Source organism: Capra hircus, chromosome 16 (genome assembly GCF_001704415.2).
Source record: "Capra hircus breed San Clemente chromosome 16, ASM170441v1, whole genome shotgun sequence".
In the NCBI taxonomy this organism is placed as follows: Eukaryota; Metazoa; Chordata; class Mammalia; order Artiodactyla; family Bovidae; genus Capra; species Capra hircus.
The window spans coordinates 35,797,552-35,817,896 of record NC_030823.1 but is presented as its reverse complement, the minus strand read 5'-3'; the positions used below and the strand labels follow the sequence as shown (position 1 = coordinate 35,817,896).

General features: G+C 42.6%; 1 protein-coding gene across 2 annotated transcripts in view; it reads left to right on the top strand.

The window, feature by feature from the left end:
* The window catches only part of SELP (selectin P), a 46,850-nt gene continuing 26,713 nt past the window's right edge, over positions 209-20,345 (top strand). For both annotated transcript variants that reach the window (XM_013970187.2, XM_013970188.2), the window contains exons 1-5: positions 209-335; positions 11,746-11,836; positions 14,258-14,644; positions 18,632-18,739; positions 19,502-19,687. In XM_013970187.2, the coding sequence (XP_013825641.2) occupies positions 333-335; positions 11,746-11,836; positions 14,258-14,644; positions 18,632-18,739; positions 19,502-19,687 (775 nt within the window). In that variant the 5' untranslated portion in view covers positions 209-332. The remainder of the gene's footprint in view (positions 336-11,745; positions 11,837-14,257; positions 14,645-18,631; positions 18,740-19,501; positions 19,688-20,345) is intronic.

Below are 20,345 nucleotides of genomic sequence, written 5' to 3'. Positions count from 1 at the left end.
CCTGACCACTGGGGAACGTGGGTATGATTCCTGCACTACCCATCCTGGAATGTCCAGGAGTGATTCACACTTGCCCCCGTCTGTCTTCAGACCACCTCCCATGGAAGTCTGTACCCCCCTCCCTCCCCCTTCCTCAGTGACTGTTATTTCTAAGTTGCCAACATTGCTCCCATATTATCAACATTTTAACTTCGTGGGAAGGGCTGTGGTGACTTTCAGGAAAGTGAATAGGAAGTGCTTTTCTAAACAGCCTGACGGCTGAGGGGTGGCAGCGAGATTATAAGAAGTCGGGGCTGGACAGACAGCAGAAAGCCAGCCGTGTCACAAGAGAGATGGTAAGTTCATTTCTTTTTGCTACGGGAAGTGGTTGGGTGGAAGAGGTTTGGGGTTGAGACAGGCAGATAAAGATTCCTAAAATGTGGAATAGCAGTAGTTATGGATGTTTGCATTGAGTAGCCCCATGGAGTTTGTAAGAATTTCAAAACCTGCTGCCCACTTTGACACTCCCAGCAACCTTTTGAGTTGCTATGTCCATGTTACAAATGAAGCTGCTGTGCCTTACAGAGAGGCTAGGTGTTTGACCTAAGGTGCACTGTTGGACTGGATGTGGTCGGGATCTGAATTTCTGTCCTCTTGCTCCACAGCTACTGTCTTTCCTAGCAGGGCTTATAGGGACTCTCTTGGAGCAAATCCTGGTTAACCCTCAACTCTTCTCCAGGATTGCTCCTCTGTCTGGGTTGAAGGCAAGGCTGAGTAAGTGCCCTGGTATAAGGCTACAGTCAAATGGTTTCTCATCCCAGCTCTCCCATTTCTTTTTCTGTACCCTAGGAGTCTGCTAGGACTGATGTGGACTAGCCACACAGTTTCTGTTTCTGCCACAACTCTCAGTCTTGCTAGTGACTCAGTTTTCTCATCTGTAAAATGGACAGAATAATAGTACTTTACTTTGTAGCATCACTGTGGGAATTAAATAAGCTGAAAAACAAGTAGGTCTGAGCCTGGCACATAGTTATGGGTTAGCAGATGTTAGATATTATTGTTATGAGAAAGAGAAGATCTCGGGATTTTGTAGGATCTGAAATCCAGGAAAGATCCAAGGAAAAGGGCATTCTTAACTCATTAAATAAGACACAAACACATAGTTTTACCCTTGACTTATGAGGTGTATCTCATACAGTCCTAGGGTCTAAAATCCTTTAGTCTGTGGCTAGAGAGGAAGCAGACTGTCCCTGTTTTTGAGCCCCTTTCTATGGAATACCAGAAGAAAGTAGTGCTTATATTCACTTCAGCTCCATTTCTTTGCTTTACTATAGAACGATTTTTAAACACTTTAGTGAGGATTTTCCAGGTTGGGTTGAACAGCAATAAGAGGATGATGAAAAGAAGAGGAAGGAGTTTGAGTCTGTTCTGAGTGTGAACTCCAGTGATGTAAGAATGTAGATTTCTTTTATCTCTTTATCTCTTGCATATTTTTCCTGAATTGGTCAACTTAAACAAATGAACAGCTATTTCTTTCTTCCATCTATTCTCCCTGGGATCCTCATTTTAGAGGAATGTTAAATCATGGAGTTCTTTGAGATTCTGAAGAAAGGTGCAAATCCTTTCCCAGATGAAATGCCAGACATCCACATAAACATTGAGCTTTATGGATAACTGCAGGGGGTCCCCAAACTTCCATGTCTAAGAACCCCATCCTTTCACCTCCTGTGTTTTAAGCTCAGAAGTTTCTCCATTGGCTTCTTGAAACTAGGCTGGGACTCTGCAATGAAGTGCTAACAACTCCAGCCCTGGAATTGTTTTAAACATTCCAGAGACAAGACCTCTTTCTTTGCCCTGGAGAACATTTGTCTCCTGGGATTCGGGAACACCAAACTCTGCATGTAAATTCAACTTCAAGTCCAGAATGGCTTCAATTAACCCTAGGACATGAGGAAACATATTAAAGTTTATCTGCTGGTGCATTTTCAACCAGATGGATCTCAGAATGTGGGAGCTCTAAATGGGGAACTTACAGTTAAATTATGCCAGCGTTAGAGTATCAGTAGGCTAAAGAAGAGGTCTGGGTTCACTTTCATCTATGCCTTTTAACCATTTTAGGTCTGTTAACTCTAGTTCTTACTCTTCCTTTCATTACCTATTTTTCAAAACATAAATAAATGGTTCACATTCTCCTGGGCTGGCTGCTAGGTCTTAGAAAGTTCAGCTTCAGAATTTTATAAATGGAAACTTATTAATCAAACCCCCAAACATCAAAGTGACTTACTACTCAACAGGCAGCCCTGGGAAAAGACCCTAGACCTGACCCTAGAGGGTAGCATATGGTGTTTCATAAATGGTATTTATTACATTGTCTTCTAAGTAATTCATTTCCCGGATTGAAAAGCAAAATAGAAATTTTATAAAGTCAAATATACAAAATGAATCCTTTGTATTTTAGAGATATAGTTCAGTGATGGTCCAGATGACTTAAAATCTTTTAATTATGCTACTTTATTTTTAATGTTAATATTTCACCCTATATAATGGTGATCAGGAGTCTGATTTAAATATATACGTATGCTTTGATTCTTAGTTTTGATGTCCTGGGTTCCTTCCTGTCTTTATTTCTATTGGTTATTTGGCTTTTAGATCTCTTTGTTTCACTGTTTCATTTTCTGCCTTTAGGCTAGGGCCACTAAAAGCTATGCTATATTACCACCACCACCCAGAAACTTAAGGGAAATTATATGATCAGCTGTACTACCTAGAAAATCTCTACTCTGCCACCAAGAACTTTCATAACTCTATTTCCTCAATGACTCTCATATCTTCCTACCGCTTTTCCATTCCTATTGACCCTCTTTAATTTTCTTTCCTTCCCATAGGAAATTTCTAAGACAAAACCGACTGATTTTGTAGATAATACCCAACATTTGCAAATATTCATTGGTGCCCCACCATGTACCTAGCAGTATGCTAGAAATACATGTAAATAAATGTTGAAGAGAAATAATTTGTTTAAAATCACCTGTAGACTTGCTGGAGAAGGGAAATCCCATGGAAATCCTGGGAAATCCCAGGGACAGAGGAGCCTGGTGGGCTGAAGTCCATGGGGTCATAAAGAGTCAAACATGACTCAGAGACTGAGCACGGACTTATTACATTTTCAATTTGAAAGTCTACAGATTATTGCCACAAATTTTTCCAAAGAGAAAGAGAGAAACACCATCTACTCAGGATGCTTCTCTGTTCAAAAGCCTGGCAGTTGGATCCCTTCTGCAACCAATATTTCTGACTCACACGATTTGGCCATGAACCAACTCCTTTTCAGCTAACCCCCAGGACTTCCCAATTTTCAGCAGCAATCAGACCACATCACTCCCACTCTTAAAACCTGCTTGCTGCCCCACTTGACTTGCACTTAGAACAAAAATTTCATCTCCTTGTTTTGGTTGCCAAAGCCCAGAGTGATCTGTCCTCAGCACCATCTCATCCTTTGCTTCCCCTTGTTCATTCCATTCCAGCTGCTCTGCTTTCTTCCTGTCCTTTGAACACTCCACACTTTCCTTCCACTTTAAAGCCTCTGTATTAGCATTTCCTTCTAGCTTTAATGCTCTTCCTCCTGTTTCTCTCGGCTTTCTTCCAGGCATTCTGCTCTCAGTCTAAATGTCACCTTTTTAGAGAGGTCTTCCCTGACCTCCCTCCTGTCTAATATCACTACCCCGTCATTCCATCACATAACCTGGCTTTAAGTCTCTAACTACCCCTTTTCACTATCTTCTGTTTTTTATGTTAACTTGTTCAGCACTGTTGTATATGTATTCGTGTTTGCTTCATTGTCTGTCTTCCATAGAATGTACATTTCATGAGGACAGGAACTCTATCTTTTTAATCATTTTAATACCATTGCCTGGAACAGTACCCGGCACATTGTAGGCACTTAATAAATCGATAGTTATTGAAATAAGTATTGGGAAAGAACACAGGCAATACAAGGACATGCCTATCTTGGTGTGAGGAGGAAGAGGTTAGTATGGGGAAGGCTCCTTTAAGGAGGAGATTCCTGGTCTACTAGAGCTAGGCACCCACAGAGGGAGAGGGTGCTCTGGGCATAAAAAGAACATAGGGAACATACAGTGTATTCTGAAAAGTACAAGATGTCTTGTTATTAATGCATGGTAGAATTGTGGTGGAGGAGAGGGGTAATTGAGGAGTAATGGCAGGAGATGAGACTAGATAAATAAGAAGAAGCCTCATCTTGAAAAGCCTCGAAATGTCATCTTAAGAATTTGTTCAGGGAATAGAAACATCTGATGGACTTTAAGTAGTGAAGCAATACGATCAGATTTTGTGTTAGGAATATCATTCTGATGGCCTTAGAGATAAAAGAACTGGAGATGGGTAAACTTGAGAAGAAGAGATCAAGGGGAAGATGATTTCTCTGGTCCGGGAAAGAAGTGATAAGGTCTGAATTAGTGCAGCAGCAGTAGAGTGGAAACCTGGAGAATGGCCAGGTAGCTCGCCAGAAGGTAGAGTCCATCGGGTCTGATGGCAGATTGATGTGAAGGGATCCTTGGTCTTCCTTCCCCGGTCCTACTTGATGGAGGACTTGAGGGTCTCTGTGGGCAAGTAGGCTGTGGGGCTTGGGTCAGGGATACTGTTAATGATAAGAACATGCATACTTTATATGAGCCCTCTTTGGTGCGGAGCCTTTCAAAGGGACACACCCACTCCAGAAAGTTAACATGGAATTTGCTGTCTCCTCTCCCTCTTCTAAGAGCTGCTGCTATCTGATGCTTCTCCAGGCTTTCTCGAGACACACCAGCTATGGTAGGTCCTGAATCTCTACCTCTCCTCCACTGGCCACTGTCCCAACACACTTCCTTGAGCTGGCCCCAAAGCCACCCACATGGAGTTCAGTGAGTGAGTCCTGCTCCTCTGTTCTCTCACATGGGACGTGAGCCATCATGCCCTTGTTTCTCTAACACTCCAAGAGAATGAGACAAAGTGCCTAGAACATATTTTTTGTACAACCTTCTCATACTCTATCTAACCACACTTTTTTTTTAATTGAAGGAGGACTTCTTTACAATATTGGTTTGATTTCTGCCCTATATCAATATGAATTAGCCAACAGGTGTACATATGTCCCCTCTCTCTTGAACCTCCCTCCCACCTCCCATACAATACACTTTTAAATTTGATACAATCACTGCTGTAACCCTATTGTACTTAATTCTAATTATCACATTCTCCCAACATTTTTCCATTCAGCATGCTTCCATTTTACTTTCAGTCATTCCCTTGCTATTTTTTCACTTATTCGTTCATTTATTCATCTGTAACATATTTTTAATATCATTTTATTTATTTATCTATGGTTGTGCTGGGTCTTCGTTGTTCTGCAGGTTTTTCTCGAGTTGCAGAGAGCAGGTTGGGGAGAGGGGGCTACTCTTTGCTGCAGTGCACAGGTTCTCATTGTAGTGACTCATCTTGTTGCGATTCCCAGGCTCAAGACCACAGGCTCGATAACTGCAGCACACAGGTTTAGTTGCTCCGTGGCATGCGGGATCTTCCTAGTTCAATCCCTGCATTGGCAGACAGATTCTTTACCACTGAGCCACCAGGGGAGCCCTCCATAACACATTTACTAAGCAGTAAGCATCTGTTCTCTACTATGGCTGGGGTTCAGATGTAAGTCATAGCCCTTGTCCTAAGATGGCTCTGCCAGCTGCTCCCTCCAGCTGAGTGCAAATAGGTTTCTTCTGCATTTGGATTGCAGACTTCATGCTCAGGAGGAAAGTCGAGGTGGAGATGCTGAAGGAGAGCCACTGACATGCAGATGACCATAAGGAGGCCTCAGGAAAGCAAAAGACTGATGAGAAGAGGGTCCTGGAGACAGGAACCCAGGGTAATCTCTGTCTCTGTAAGTGAAGGCAGAGTTGACGTGGATTCAGGAGAAGACTGAGAACAATCACTTAAGATGTCAGAATAGAAGCAAGAGAAGAATCAGGGAAGCATTTTAAGCAAAAGGAAGTAGTGATATTTATTGCTACAGAATGGTCAAGGAAGATAATGATGGAAAGACTGCATTGGGTTTGGTCATTGGGATGTCAGTGGTAAAGTCAGCAGGAGCAGTTTTGGAGGGGACTAAGAGTTGAGGAAGAAAGAGGAGGCAAGGAAATTAATAAAACTGAAATGTAGAGGAAGGAGAAGAATCAGACAGGACCTAAGCAGAAGACAGGGGGTCTAGGGAGAGACCCTGAAGGTTTTGCCTCTAAAGTGCAAGGCTGTGGTCTACAACATAGGCAGGAGAACAGAACCACCTTTCTGCGGTACCTTTCCTGCCAACTTTGTCAGCCACCCAGCATGCTGGCAGACATGGGATCACTACTGGCATCTAAAAGCTCTATGCAAGGGTTGAGGGAAAAGAAACACTTCCTGCTCCTTCTACTTTGTCTCTGCCTCTCTCTTCACCCCACACTCACTTTTAATTCTTTGGAAAGTAAAATTAAAGACAAGCACAGTGGAAAGCAGCTTTCATGAAGGTTTACACAGGCACAGGATATTATTCCAATAACCCGGTCTCAGACTCCTTCCCAGTGACTTCCGATTTGATGTAGGCTGCCAAAGAATATTAAAATAAAAATGAACAGAGCACACGGCTGCTTCTCCTCAGGAGGTATTTCCTGGTGTTTCAGCACTTGTTTAGTCACAGACACCAAGACAGAGCCCTTAACTCTTCACCATCCTCGATCTAGCGCTGCCTTGTCGTAAAGGTGACAATGAAAGTAGGGACAAATGTGAGAAAGCGTCCTCACCCCAAGCCAGTTTCAGAGGAAAATGATTGCTCAAAGGAGGGCTTTTAAACATCATTCATCTTCCACACCCACACACCAAATGCTTGTCAAGGAGTCAAGGAGTCAAGGAGTTGCCAATGAGTCAAGGAGCCGTCTTACAGATATCACAGAGGTTATTCTGAAATTGTCTGAAAAATTGCAAGTGTGCAATTTTTAAAAAAGAATCCTGATTATGGCTTTTATCAGACTTTCAAAGGAGTTCATGAGTTCTGTAAGAATAAGAATCACTGTGCTTTATACATATAAAAAGGATAACCAACAAAGATCTATTGTATAGCGCAGGGAACTCTACTCAGTACTCCGTAATGACCTATATGGGAAAAGAATCTGAAAAAGAAGGGATATATGTATATCCATAACTGAATCACTTTGCTGTACACTTGAAACTAACATAATATTTTAAATCAACTATATTCCAAGATAAAATAAAAATTAAATTTAGGAGGAAAAAAAAAAAGAATCACTGTGCTAAGCCAACATACATTCCAGGGAGCAAGCATCGGCAGGTCATCTGAACTCACTGAGTCTCAGTGGTAGGCAGTGACGGTAGTCCCAGACCTGCTAGAGAAGGCTGGAGAAATCCTTAATTGACTTGGTAGTCATCCTTACAGTCTCCTGCCGCTCTTATAGAATGAGAGGTGATTCTTGGTATAATCCTGATTTTAGAACACAGAAAAGCATAGTCAGATTGAAGCGGGAGACACACAATGACTTGCGTTTTCCTTTCTCAGGTGATGTGTCTTAATCAGAAGCAATTGCCAGTCCTCTAAAATCTTAAAAAGTTTAAAACCAGCACACACTCTCTTTCTCTCTCTCTGTCTCTATTTTGCTAAACCAAACCATATTGAAAGTTTATACAAACAACTTAAGACATAAAATGGTTCTGCTGGGACAGTGGGTGGACTTGGAAATGGAGATGGGGGTAGGAGCCTCACTGGCTCACTGTTCCAACACTCTTCCTTGAGCTGGCCCCAAAGCCAGAGAAACCTGTAGAAATACTCTCTACAGGAAGAAAACCACTTTCTCGGGGCACAGGAAGAGCAGCCCCTAGATGATAAACACTACAACCCTCTGGTCTACCTGGGAGAAAGCCAGCAGATTCAAAGGCAAATATTGAATCTCATTAGCTACGTTACTGCACTCTTCACCAGCAATATTTTTGCTTCTGTACTTGTCCCCCATCAAAATCCTGGAAAATTATATAACCTCTTGAACCCTTCTAAGTGGAGAGCTAAATTTTTAATCATAAGTTTTAAAATAAAAGATGGAATTTCCAGTGAATTCTAAAAATTGGCCTTTCACAATAAATGTTACATCATTTCCTAGAGATTATCCAATGGAATAAAATACCACAGTGATCTGATAACACTTATCACTTAAAAAAAACACAAACTAGTTCCTAATAATAGGGAAGTTAATATTTTTTTCTTTTTTGTTGTCTCTTCTTTAATATCTATTTCTATTTCATTTCCTGTACAGAATTTTAACCTAATACATTTTAAGCTTATTTGATTGATAACTATATCATATATTTTTATATAAATAAAAATATAATTAAGTTGAAATGTAAAAGATTCAATTTTAATCATAAATCTCTATGTGTTAAATGTTTTCCTTTTTGATCGAGTTAGCATGACAATTACTTTTAGTACACAATTTTAAAATAGCATAAACATACTGCAAGTTTTAATAAGTAACTTAAACTTCCATATTTAAAATGGTATTGAAGACACATCTCTACATAAGGAGAGGGGCTTTTTCCCTATCCATGTAACCTTGTGTGAATATTATTTATTGATATAATCAAACAAGTTCACCTCAATTCTATTCCTATATTTCATTTTGTAAGGACTTTATTAAACATTAAGGACCTTTATTCATTTGAATAAGTAAATGGAATCTTCTTATAATGATGTCTCTCAATTTTTTGAACTCCTTCCAAGTTTCATGTCCCAATCAAGTTAATGAAAAGAGAAAAATGGAAGACTCCTTGACATGAAAAGGATTTGTTTCACTATCATTTGAAGCATTCAAGTTGTCAGATCTACATCGATACTTTGGATGGTTTCTGTTTGGCATACTGGATGTCTTTTACATACAGAGACCAGGCCTAATGATAAGTAAGAGTCAGGTTACAAAAGGTGTGATTTCTTTTGTAAAATGGAAGAAGTAGATACATTTGTAGGCAGATTGGTTTTAGGGAAGAGTACATGTTGAAGATAAAGTTGGGAATCTGAACAGAGATTTACTTAAATTCTCCCTGCTATGTACCCCTTGGGAAGCCAGGCTCATTCTGGTTTGAAGATTGCTGCTATAGCACCTGGCATGACACTCAATGGGTACTGAATTGAAAGTGGTGTAACAATAACTGGTGATACAATATAACCCACAGAGACCTCTATGGGATTAAGTTCCTACTAAGGGAATTATCACCATACTTCCTATGCAAAGAAACAGCACCGTAAATCATAACATTATGATACTGTCAACGCCTGATAATAGGTCCTGCAGTGGCCAGTTGATTAGCATTCTAGTAAGAACACAAAGCATGCCTGCTTATCAAAGCCAATATTCAGAAACTCTAGATAGAAAAGTGCCAGGCTTCTTATACAAAGATAACTCCACTGTCTGGAAGATTTGCACTGATTTGTGTTACATGCTCCACACTGTCTGGTCTGGCTGGAGTCAACAGTACATATACACTGTGTGCACGTGCGCACACACACACACACATACGCTACCACCGCAACCACCACTTACCCCATAGACCCTACATCATCCATCTCTGGAGCCTGACTGTGGCAGTTGAGAATTTCTATCTAGGAAGGGTTTCAGTTAGCAGTCTGGCTGGGAGAGCAGCATAGCTTCAGTAGAAAACAAATACATGATTTTTATGTTGGTGGTTTTGCTGGGGTGGCCCTGGATGAGCACAGATGTGGCAACCAGGCTCGGGCATGTCACATATTCCATCATCTACAACAGCAACTCAGGGTGGGTTTGAAAACCTGGAGATTTCGAAAAGCAAAAAAGTAGAGTGGCAAAAGTTCTTATTTCAAAGTTAGGCTCTGCTTCTGTCATTTTCCATGTGTTGCTTTCAACACTACCAACCTTCAGTATTCTCATGTGTAACAGGAGGGTGCTGGGTGAGCATCTCCAGAACTTATTTGTCTAAAAACACTATCAGTTCAGTTCAGTCAGTCAGCTGTGCCCAACTCTTTGCGACCCCATGAATCATAGCACAGCAGGCTTCCCTGTCCATCACCAACTCCCAGAGCTCACCCAAACTCATGCCCATTGAGTCGGTGATGCCATCCAGCCATCTCATCCTTTGTCGTCCCCTTCTCCTCCTGCCCTCAATCTTTTCCAGCATCAGGGTCTTTTTCAGTGAGTCAGTTCTTTGCATCAAGTGGCCAAAGTATTGGGGTTTCAGCTTCAACATCAGTCCTTCCAATGAATATTCAGGACTGATTTCCTTTAGGATGGACTGGTTGGATCTCCTTGCAGTCCACAGGACTCTCAAGAGTCTTCTCCAACACCATAGTTCAAAAGCATCAATTCTTTGGTGCTCAGCTTTCTTTATGATCCAACTTTCACATCCATACATGACTACTGGAAAAACCATAGCTTTGGCTAGGTGGACCTTTGCTGATAAAGTAATGTCTCTGCTTGTTAATATGCTGTCTAGGTTGGTCATACTTTTCTTCCAAGGATCAGGCTCTTTTTAATTTCATAGCTTCAGTCACCAGCTACAGTGATTTTGGAGCCCAGAAAAATAAAGTCTGACACTGTTTCCATTGCTTCCCCATCTGTTTCCCATGAAGTGATGGGTCCAGATGCCATGATCTTCGTTTTCTGAATGTTGAGTTTTAAACCAATTTTTTCACTCTCCTCTTTCACTTTCATCAAGAGGCTCTTTAGTTCTTCTTTGCTTTCTGCCATAAAGGTGGTGTCATTTGCATATGTGAGGTTATTGATATTTCCCCTGGCAATCTTGATTCCAGCCTGTGCTTCATCCAGCCTGGCATTTTGTGTGATGTACTCTATATATAAGTTAAATAAGCAGGGTGACAATATGCAGGCTTGACATTCCCCTTTTCCGATTTGGAACCAGTCTGTTGTCCCATGTCCAGTTCTAACTGTTGCTTCTTGACCTGCATACAGATTTCTCAGGAGGCAGGTCAGGTGGTCTGGTATTCCCATCTTTTTAAGAATTTTCCACAGTTTGTTGTGATCCACACAGTCAAAAACACTTTAAACATGTTAACAGATTTGATGAAATCCCAACATAAGGGAGGTTATGAGAAGTCATCCTTGCTATAGATTCAAGGTGAGTAAGTTTATTATTCATTTATTAATAAAAATTATATATGTCTACATACATGCATTAAGCACTGAATAATATTATAGACATATATTAAAACAGTAAAGGAAGAAAACATAGATCAATAATACAGAATAGATGGCATAGTGCAGCATGATTAATTGATGTTCTGTGCATCAGAGTACAGGCCAGACAGCTGTGTGGATCAGGGAGGTTTTGTGAGACTTCCTATTATTCTTGAGTATGGCATACCAGTTTTTAAAGGGAGATTATTGCATAATAATAATGATAGCATTTTTAACATGATACTGCAAAATACATCATAAAAGAAAATACTAGTGGCAACCAGTTGTTACTCAATAAATATTTATTGAATGAATGAGAAATTAAGTCTGTTCTGAGCCTTGATGCAATCTTCAACTAGGGGAGGACTTAAGCAGAGCAGCGAGAAATAAAAATTGAGAAGAAGGCTTGAGCCGCCCACTAATGGAAACGGACAGGTCACTCAAGACCATCCTTGTTAAGTAGAAGTGGTTGGCCACATTGATCGCACATGGACACTAAAAGGAAGTTTTCTTATTTCAGGCCAGCTGCCCCAAAGCCATCTGGAGCTGGAGATTTCAGAGAGTGGTCTTCAGATCTATCCAACTCCTTTGCTTCAGTATCCTGATCTTCGGTAAACTTTATGCTCACCTTTCACCTGGTCCTCAGAGATTAGGGTAACTTCTCCAAATGGGCAAAGTTAAGGATGGTAGCCAGTTGTGAGGCATGGGAAAACTGTCCAAGCCCAGATTCCTGGATGAGGGGAAATGCACCCAACAAACACCACCATATTGGTAGAAAAGGCTTCAGGGAGAACATACAAAAATACACCTATGGCCAATTTATGCATTAGACTCAATAGACACAGGCCTGCATTACTTTTAGAGAGCCACAAAAATGCTGTAATTTCTTTAGAAATAATTTTCTTCTAGGTCAAAGAAAATGTTTTCATGTGCAATACTAATATGTTCATCTTTAAACCAATGCAGTTATAAAAGTTTTAATTTTATTACTGAGGAAGGGGATTCTGAAGGCAAAATTCTATGCAAGTCAGAATCTAGCCCTGGTGATATCAGAATAAAGTCTTATAGCAAAACAATGCAATAGAGGTGCCTGTGAGGGAAGGCAAACAGAACCGACTCTCATGTGGGCAGCTGAGGAGAGGGTTGATTAGGAGCAAGCCCTCATAAACAGGAAAAAGAGCCATTTCCAGGCCTGATTGCTTACCCTGTGCACCTCTTCACTTGGGAACTGGCCTCTTCTGGTGGGGGTGAGCTCCCACTGGCTAGGTTAACACTACTTTGTGTCCTAACCCTCTTTATACTTTGGAAGGGCACATTCTTTATTTCATTTGATTTCATATACATTTCTTTTAAAGGCCTGTTTTAAGCACTATTTTAACAAGTGAGTAAGCAGAGATGGAGGAAGTAGAGTAATTTATCAAAGGGAAACAGCCCAGCATAGTAGGATGAGTGTAAAATTGCAACCCAGGAGATACCATGAGCCTCCGCCACAAACCTGGTATTTTTACTCAACAAGTATGCAGGGAATGCCTGAGTAGTGCCAAGCTCTTTGCTTGGTGTTAAGAATCCAGAGGTAAAAAGAGACCCCTATTAGGATTCACAATCTAGCAGGTGTGGCCCATGTCATACAAACAGATGTTATAACACCTGGCAGTAAGAGAGGTGCAGATAGAGACAGGGTGCCTGAAAGAAGGAACACCAAGCCCCCCGGAGGAGTCATGGAAAGTAGGTGGAGGAAAAGTTTACCCAGCCTAAGCAGAAAAGGGGAGCCAGAGGAGAAGGAAGAGCATGTGCAAAGGCATGGAAGTGGGTGACTTCTGTTTTTGCTAAAGAAAAGTAAATATGGTGGGTGATGAGGCTGGACTAGCAGGTAGGCTCCAGATCATAAAGCATCTTATTTCCCACGTGAAGAGGTAGTACCTGTAGATATGGGGCAGCCATCAAGACATTTGACATGTCATTTAAATGGTACCCCACTCCAGTACTCTTGCCTGGAAAATCCCATGGATGGAGGAGTCTGGTAGGCTACAGTCCATGGGGTCACAAAGAGTTGGACATGACTGAGTGACTTCACTTTCACTTTAATTTGGGCTTGGGCAAAGTATTTAACATCTCCTCCATTTCTAAAAGGAGGTTAGAAGGCCCCTAAGATCCCTTTCAATGCCGGTACTTTGTGATTCCAAATCTTTAATATTAATACTAAAGATCCTCAGGAGAGGACACTTTCTTATTCTTTTTTTAAAACTTATTTTTAATTGGAGGATAGTTGCTTTACAATGTTGTATTGGTTTCTGGCATTCAACAATGTGAACCAGCCATAAATAGACATATATCCTCCCCCACCTTGAACCTCCTTCCCACCCCTCCCCTCCCACGCCTCTACATCATCACAGAGCACTGAGCTGAACGCCCTGTGTTATACAGAAACTTCACTAGCAATCTATTTTATACACACAAATGAGTATGTTTCCATGCTACTCTCTCAATTCGTCCCACCTTCTCCTTCCTCCACTGCGTCCACGAGTCTGCTGCCGCTGCTGCTGCTAAGTCGCTTCAGTCGTGTCCGACTCTGTGCGACCCCGTAGACGGCAGCCCACCAGGCTCCCCCGTCCCTGGGATTCTCCAGGCAAGAACACTGCAGTGGCTTGCCATTTCCTTCTCCAATGCATGAAAGTGAAAAGTGAAAGAGAAGTCGCTCGGTCATGTCCGACTCCTAGCGACCCCATGGACTGCAGCCTACCAGGCTCCTCCGTCCATGGGATTTTCCAGGCAAGAGTACTGGAGTGGGGTGCCATTGCCTTCTCCATCTAGAAGAGCACATTTTCTTATTCTGACTTAAAGTGTATCAACGCTTTTAACTAAAAGGTGGAAACCATTCTTTTTCCTAAAAACAACTAGATTAGACATAAAAGGATCATGCTTTTGGTATTTCTCGTCTAGTCAGACTCATCTGACTATACAGAAGTACGCTTATGCTCACAACCTCTTCCTCATTAGGGATGCTAACTTGATCCTCACTCTCCTTTACTTAGAGCTAATGACCCAGAAAGAAGTATCAGCATGGACCTACCACTACAGTGATAAACCATATTCATGGAATTATTCCCGGGCATTCTGCCAGAAGTACTACACGGATTTAGTGGCCATCCAGAATAAAAATGAGATTGCTTATCTCAATGAGACCATACCTTACTACAACTCTTACTACTGGATTGGTATTCGAAAGATCGACAATAAATGGACCTGGGTGGGAACCAAGAAGACTCTCACTGAGGAGGCTGAGAACTGGGCTGACAACGAGCCTAACAACAAGAAGAACAACCAGGACTGTGTGGAGATCTACATCAAGAGTCCGTCAGCCCCCGGCAAGTGGAATGATGAGCCCTGCGGGAAAAGAAAGCGAGCACTCTGCTATAGAGGTAGGGGCTTCTTGACTCTAAAATCTACCTGTTTAAAAAAAAAAATGCCTTCCCTGGTTCATTAATATAGCCCCCAAATCAATAACATTGAGTCTGAAAGTCAGGGACTTGGGAACAAAGAGTGAACTGTCGGTCAAGCAGCATTATTGAGCATCTTGAAGAATATAAGATCAGAATTAGACAGAACTGGCCTTTTGAAGCCAGAAGGAAATTTTAATATCATTCGGTCCACCCTTATAGTTTATAATGGCCAAAACAGATGCTCAGGAAGTTTTGGTCTCCTAAAATTTATGTCCAGAGCTTTTCAGTATCACTGGGCCCTAGAATAAGAGACTGTATAGTTTGAGAATTTGGCCTTGTCTCTAGGAGATACAGTTGGAACTAATACCTACAGATCATCAGTATGTTCCAAGCATTATTATTCGTTTATGTCATTAGTCCATTTAGTATTTGCTGTGTTTCTTCCTCATGAAAACCTCACCAATCAGCTCCAGATACAGCTCTCCTTTAGCCAATGAGGGAAAGGCTCAGAGCTATTCAGGAATCTGCCCAAGGTTCTAAGTTCCTTGATGTTGAGGGGGAGGTGTTTAGTCACTAAGTTATGTCCGACTCTTGTGACCCCATGGACTGTAGCCTGCCAGGCTCCTCTGTCCATGGGATTCTCTAGGCAAGAACACTGGAGTGGGTTGCCATTTCCTTCTCCAGGGGATCTTTCTGACCCAGGAATTGAACTTGGGTCTCCTGCACTGCAGGCAGAGTCTTTACCAACTGAGCTACGAGGGAAGTCCCCTTGATGATGGAGCCAGTTTCAAATTCACATTGACTCCAAGGTGGTATTTTTAGCCACATATGTGACCATACCCTTGGCTTGACATTCTTGGGAGACAATTTGAGAACATAACCAAGGATGACGATGCTTTACAGATTCCCTCCAACAACAGCATATCTCCGGGTCTATTTGACTTTGCTAGGAGGTGAGAGGTGAGGAAAGGTAAGAGGTAACTGAAGGTGAGATCCTGTGAATATATTTGGTCCTCTACCGTCCAGGTTCCAGAGTGAGCAGACATGTGTGAAAGCTTGGTCTTCCGGTAGTCACACACTTCATGCCAGAAATGACTCCATATCTCTGATGGAGTGACTTCCCATCCCCTGCCCTGGATAGCACAGGAACACTATAGCCCGGGAGAGTATGGGTTGCCCTGGGCAAGTGAGTACTGAGTACTCTGAAGCTTCTTCCTCAATAAATGATCTACCAGACACACCCTCTGCTGTGTATGTTCTAAATTATGTTAGATTATAAACACCTCCCCTCAGAAGCCCTCAGCAGTAATGGAACAGAACACAGAGTATAGAGTATTCCCTGTACTTTCTCTCTTTCCTCACACAGCTTTCTAGCCAAGGGGAAACACATCCATACACGCATTGTCATGTAGACGGATCTCATTTTATAAGTAACTTATTTATTATTATATTAGCAAAGAAAACAATGACCTGTTTTTTATAGGCCAAGATGGACATTACCAGAATGCTAGCTCATCCTACTGATCTCCTAGTCAGCTCCCTACTTTTCCTGGGCTTTAGCTCCCTAAACCCACTCTGATCAGATGGTCTTGGCTGCCACGAGGATGTTGCAATATGCCACTGCTTCCCCTCCCTATTCGAACTTCAGCATCCATATCTGCAAGACAGTCTTCCTCAAAAACACTTGCAAAATGTTACAAGTAAGAACAGAGATTGAACATTACTGGCATGAATGATATGGAACAATGCCACTGTCTAGCCTGCGATGATGGCAGATGTCACTAATTGATACCATTTCACCTGAACACAGGTGGCCTCCATCTCTACTAACACAATACGCTAGGCAGCCACTATCACTGATATTTTTCCATCCAAGAAGTAAAGCATGGAGGGAACCATCAGTTCTCTGTGGGAGATAGATGAGAAATAGATACATATGCTACCCTGCAACAAGAGAACTAAGTTGAATAATTCCCTGAATGATTTGCTACACCTCAGAACAAGGTGTCAAAAAAAAGAATGATTCATTGAATCGCCATTATGTTCTTTCCTGGAGGTCCAAGAAGTATATACGTTACTAATGTGCCTGGAAACCCTGACATGGAGTAGAATACAGAACCTGGCTGTTTTTGCATTCCTAGAGTTCTGAGAGCCTGAGGAAGCTACAGTCAGAACAAAACTTTTATGTTTCAAGAGCATAGGGCAGGCAGGTGTCACTGTAGGGCACTGGTAGGTCAAGGTGAGTAGGAGGGAAAACACGGCCCAAACTTCTACCTAGGCGCTACTGCTGCATTCTGCATCTTCTCTCTCTGTCGTTATTTTTTATTTGGCTGAATGCTGTCTTAAATGTGGGATGCAGAATCTTTTAGCTAGGGCATGAGGGATCAGCTCTCTGACTAGGGATCAAAGCCAGGCCCCTTGCACTGCAAGCACAGAGTCTTAAACCACTGGTCCACCAGGGAAGTCCCTTCTGCATCTTCTCGTTACTTGAAATGCTTCCCAGTGGTTCAGTGCAGCTTCATCAAACTCACTGGCTGCCGTGGGAACTTACTGCTGTAGAACCTTGCACAGCTTAGAGAGCTACAGTGTCTGAGAGTTGAGAGGGAACATAGAGGTCAAACAGCACAACCCACTGTGTGACATATGGATTTCCTCTTGTGATAGACCCCAGTGTGGACAAGCGTGTGGCCAGGCTTAGGAAACACTATCAGGAAACAGCCTAGCCACAGACCTGTTCCCAGCTGTGACCTCATCCACACAGACACTCAGTGCTTTTGTAGTATCATTTCTAATACGAATCCGCCACAGGTGCACAGGTGCACAGCGCCTATGCCCTCAAAGAGTCTCTTGCAGGAGGGAAACTCTGTCCTTCTCCATTCTGTCGTCCGAGTGGCATAGACTTAGGGAGGAGGGCCTGGCAGGCCAGTCATGCTCTGCACCACCTAAATCTCATATATTCAGACCTATGACACAGCTCCCTATAAGATCATTTGTCTTTGATCATGAGAAGGTCGTAAACATCCCATTCAACTCCTCTGCCGTGTGGTGCTGGGCATAGACTTAATGCAGGCAAAAAGTGGAAAGGCTTTGGCCCTAACTTTGGACAGGTTGGACTCAAATAAGGAACTTGCTTGAGGTCACATAATAGTAGGGGATGGGGCATGGGTTCTGATCGTGTAAGTGTGACCCCTGCCACCCCTCATCCAGTTCCTAACCTCCATGCTGTGATATCTGTGATAGGAGCTTCCATAATAATACAACTTTATGAATGTGATTGGTTAAGAGCCACAACCTATTTTGTACCACACAGAGGAGCTTCTCTGTCTATCCATGTACTGGTAGCTCCATTTGTCCCTCTGTGTCCCCAAATGGCAACCCCTCTTTAGGCCACATTAAATACAGCCTAAAACAGACGTCAGGCAGTACTGATGAACCAGTAAGGGCAGGAATAGAGATGCAGACTTGTGGATACAGTGGGGGCATGGTGGTGGGGGGCGGGGGGACAAATTGAGAGAGTAGCACTGAAACATATCCATTTCCATATGTAACATAGATAGCTGGTGGGAAGTTGCTGTACGACACAGGGAGCTCAGCCCAGTGCTCTATAACAACCTAGAGGGGTGGGATGTGGTGGGGTGGTGGGGCATGGGAGGGAGGCTCGGGAGGGAGGGGACATATGTATACTTATGGCTCATTCACACTGCTGTATGGCAGAAACCAATGCAACATTGTAAAGCAACTATCCTCTAATCAAAAATTTAAAAAATAGAAGCCAAGCAATGCTCCAGCAGGCTCCTACGGCACGCTTCACAGGGAACAGGCTGGCTCTCCGGGGGAGGTTGTGGTTTTCTGTTGTCTGGCTAGCTTGAGGTTACCCAAGTTGGGGTAAGACTTGGAATAAGAAACCAGCTTTTCTTCGTACCTCCTAGGAATGCCTGTGATTCTGACCCTTCTGTATCCATGCAGCCTCCTGCCAGGACATGTCCTGCAGCAAGCAAGGAGAGTGCATTGAGACCATTGGGAACTACACCTGCTCCTGTTACCCTGGATTCTATGGACCGGAGTGTGAATATGGTGAGCCCCTTATTTTGTTGATAGCAACGTGGTCCATGGTCTTGTGCTAGAGGTGATGCCAGGAAGTAAACTGTCATGTTGGAGGCTCTCCAGTGGGTACAGGCTAGTCCTCTCTTCACCATCTGTCAGTCTGCCCCACTCAGACTGGCCAATCACACACTCAGGGTTAAACTACTTTATTTTTAGAGTGAACACGTCCTCCTAAAATTTCAAAATTTAAAAGGAAAATGTAAGGGCAGTAAAACAAAGAGAACTCTTTCAGGCTAATTTTGTTTGCTGGGAATAAACACCAGTGAAAATATGATCATTTCCCAAGATGCAACCAATACAAGAGCTTCCCAGGTGGCTCAGTGGTAAAGAATCCACCTGCCAACCTGCCAATGCAGGAGATGTGGGTTCAATCCCTGGGTCAGGAAGGAAATGGCAGCCCACTCCAGTATTCTGGCCTGGAAAATTCCACGAACAGAGGAGCCTGGCAGAATATAGTTCATGGGGTTGCAAAAGTATTCTTGCCTGGAAAATTCCGTGAACAGAGGAGCCTGGCAGAATATAGTTCATGGGGTTGCAAAAAGAGTCGAACATGACTGAGCAACTAAACAAACAAAACAAATCAATACAAAGGAACAAAGTAAAGATGAACAGGTTAGGTTAGAAGTCCAGGGAGATTGATTCAGATGGGTTATACAAACAGTCTCAGCTTTTAGCAAACCTGACATTGTCTTTCAGTATGCAAAGAAGGAAATTTATATTTTGTCCTTACAGTCAGAGAGTGTGGCGAATTTGACCTTCCTCAAAATGTGCACATGAACTGCAGCCACCCTCTTGGAAACTTCTCTTTCAAATCACAGTGCAGCTTCCACTGCGCTGAAGGGTACACGCTGAACAGACCTAGGGAGCTGGAGTGCTTGGCTTCTGGAATCTGGACGAATTCACCCCCACAGTGTGTAGGTATGTACACCCAATTCTTTTCCATCCTCGTTGACAACTAAAATGTCAGAGGGGACAAGAGGCTTTCACCATTTGAAAAACAAGAAGATCTACACTAAATGGGACACTGGGCTTATTACTATGGCCCATCAACCAGAGTCACACTAGTTTCAATTTTCATCTGAGGAGTGAGGGAGTTTAATTCTTGATTCTCATGCAAAAGCATTACAAAAAGGTCCCTCTCCCTTTTTTCATTGCAAAGTGAACAGATACAATAATGATTCAAGGGCTGGGTATTATTAATTTGAGAATTTCACCTTGCTTCTTTAAAAAGTAAACAGAGCAAGGATGTTTAGGTCTTTCCAAACAGCAACTGAAAGTACCATTTTACCAACCAAGTTCAGCACCTTGCCTAACACTTCGGGAAGATGTAGACAGCTATTGCTGGCTTTCTAGGTGGTGCTGTGGTTAAAGAACCTGCCTGCCAATGCAGAAGACGAAAAAGACACAACAGATTCGACCCCTGGGTTGGGAAGATCCATTGGCATAGGAAACGGCATCCTGCTCCAGTATTCTTGCCTGGAAAATTCCTTGGACAGAGGAGCACCCATGGGGTCACAAAGAGTTGGACATGACTGAGTGCATGCACACAGACACACACACACACACACACACACAC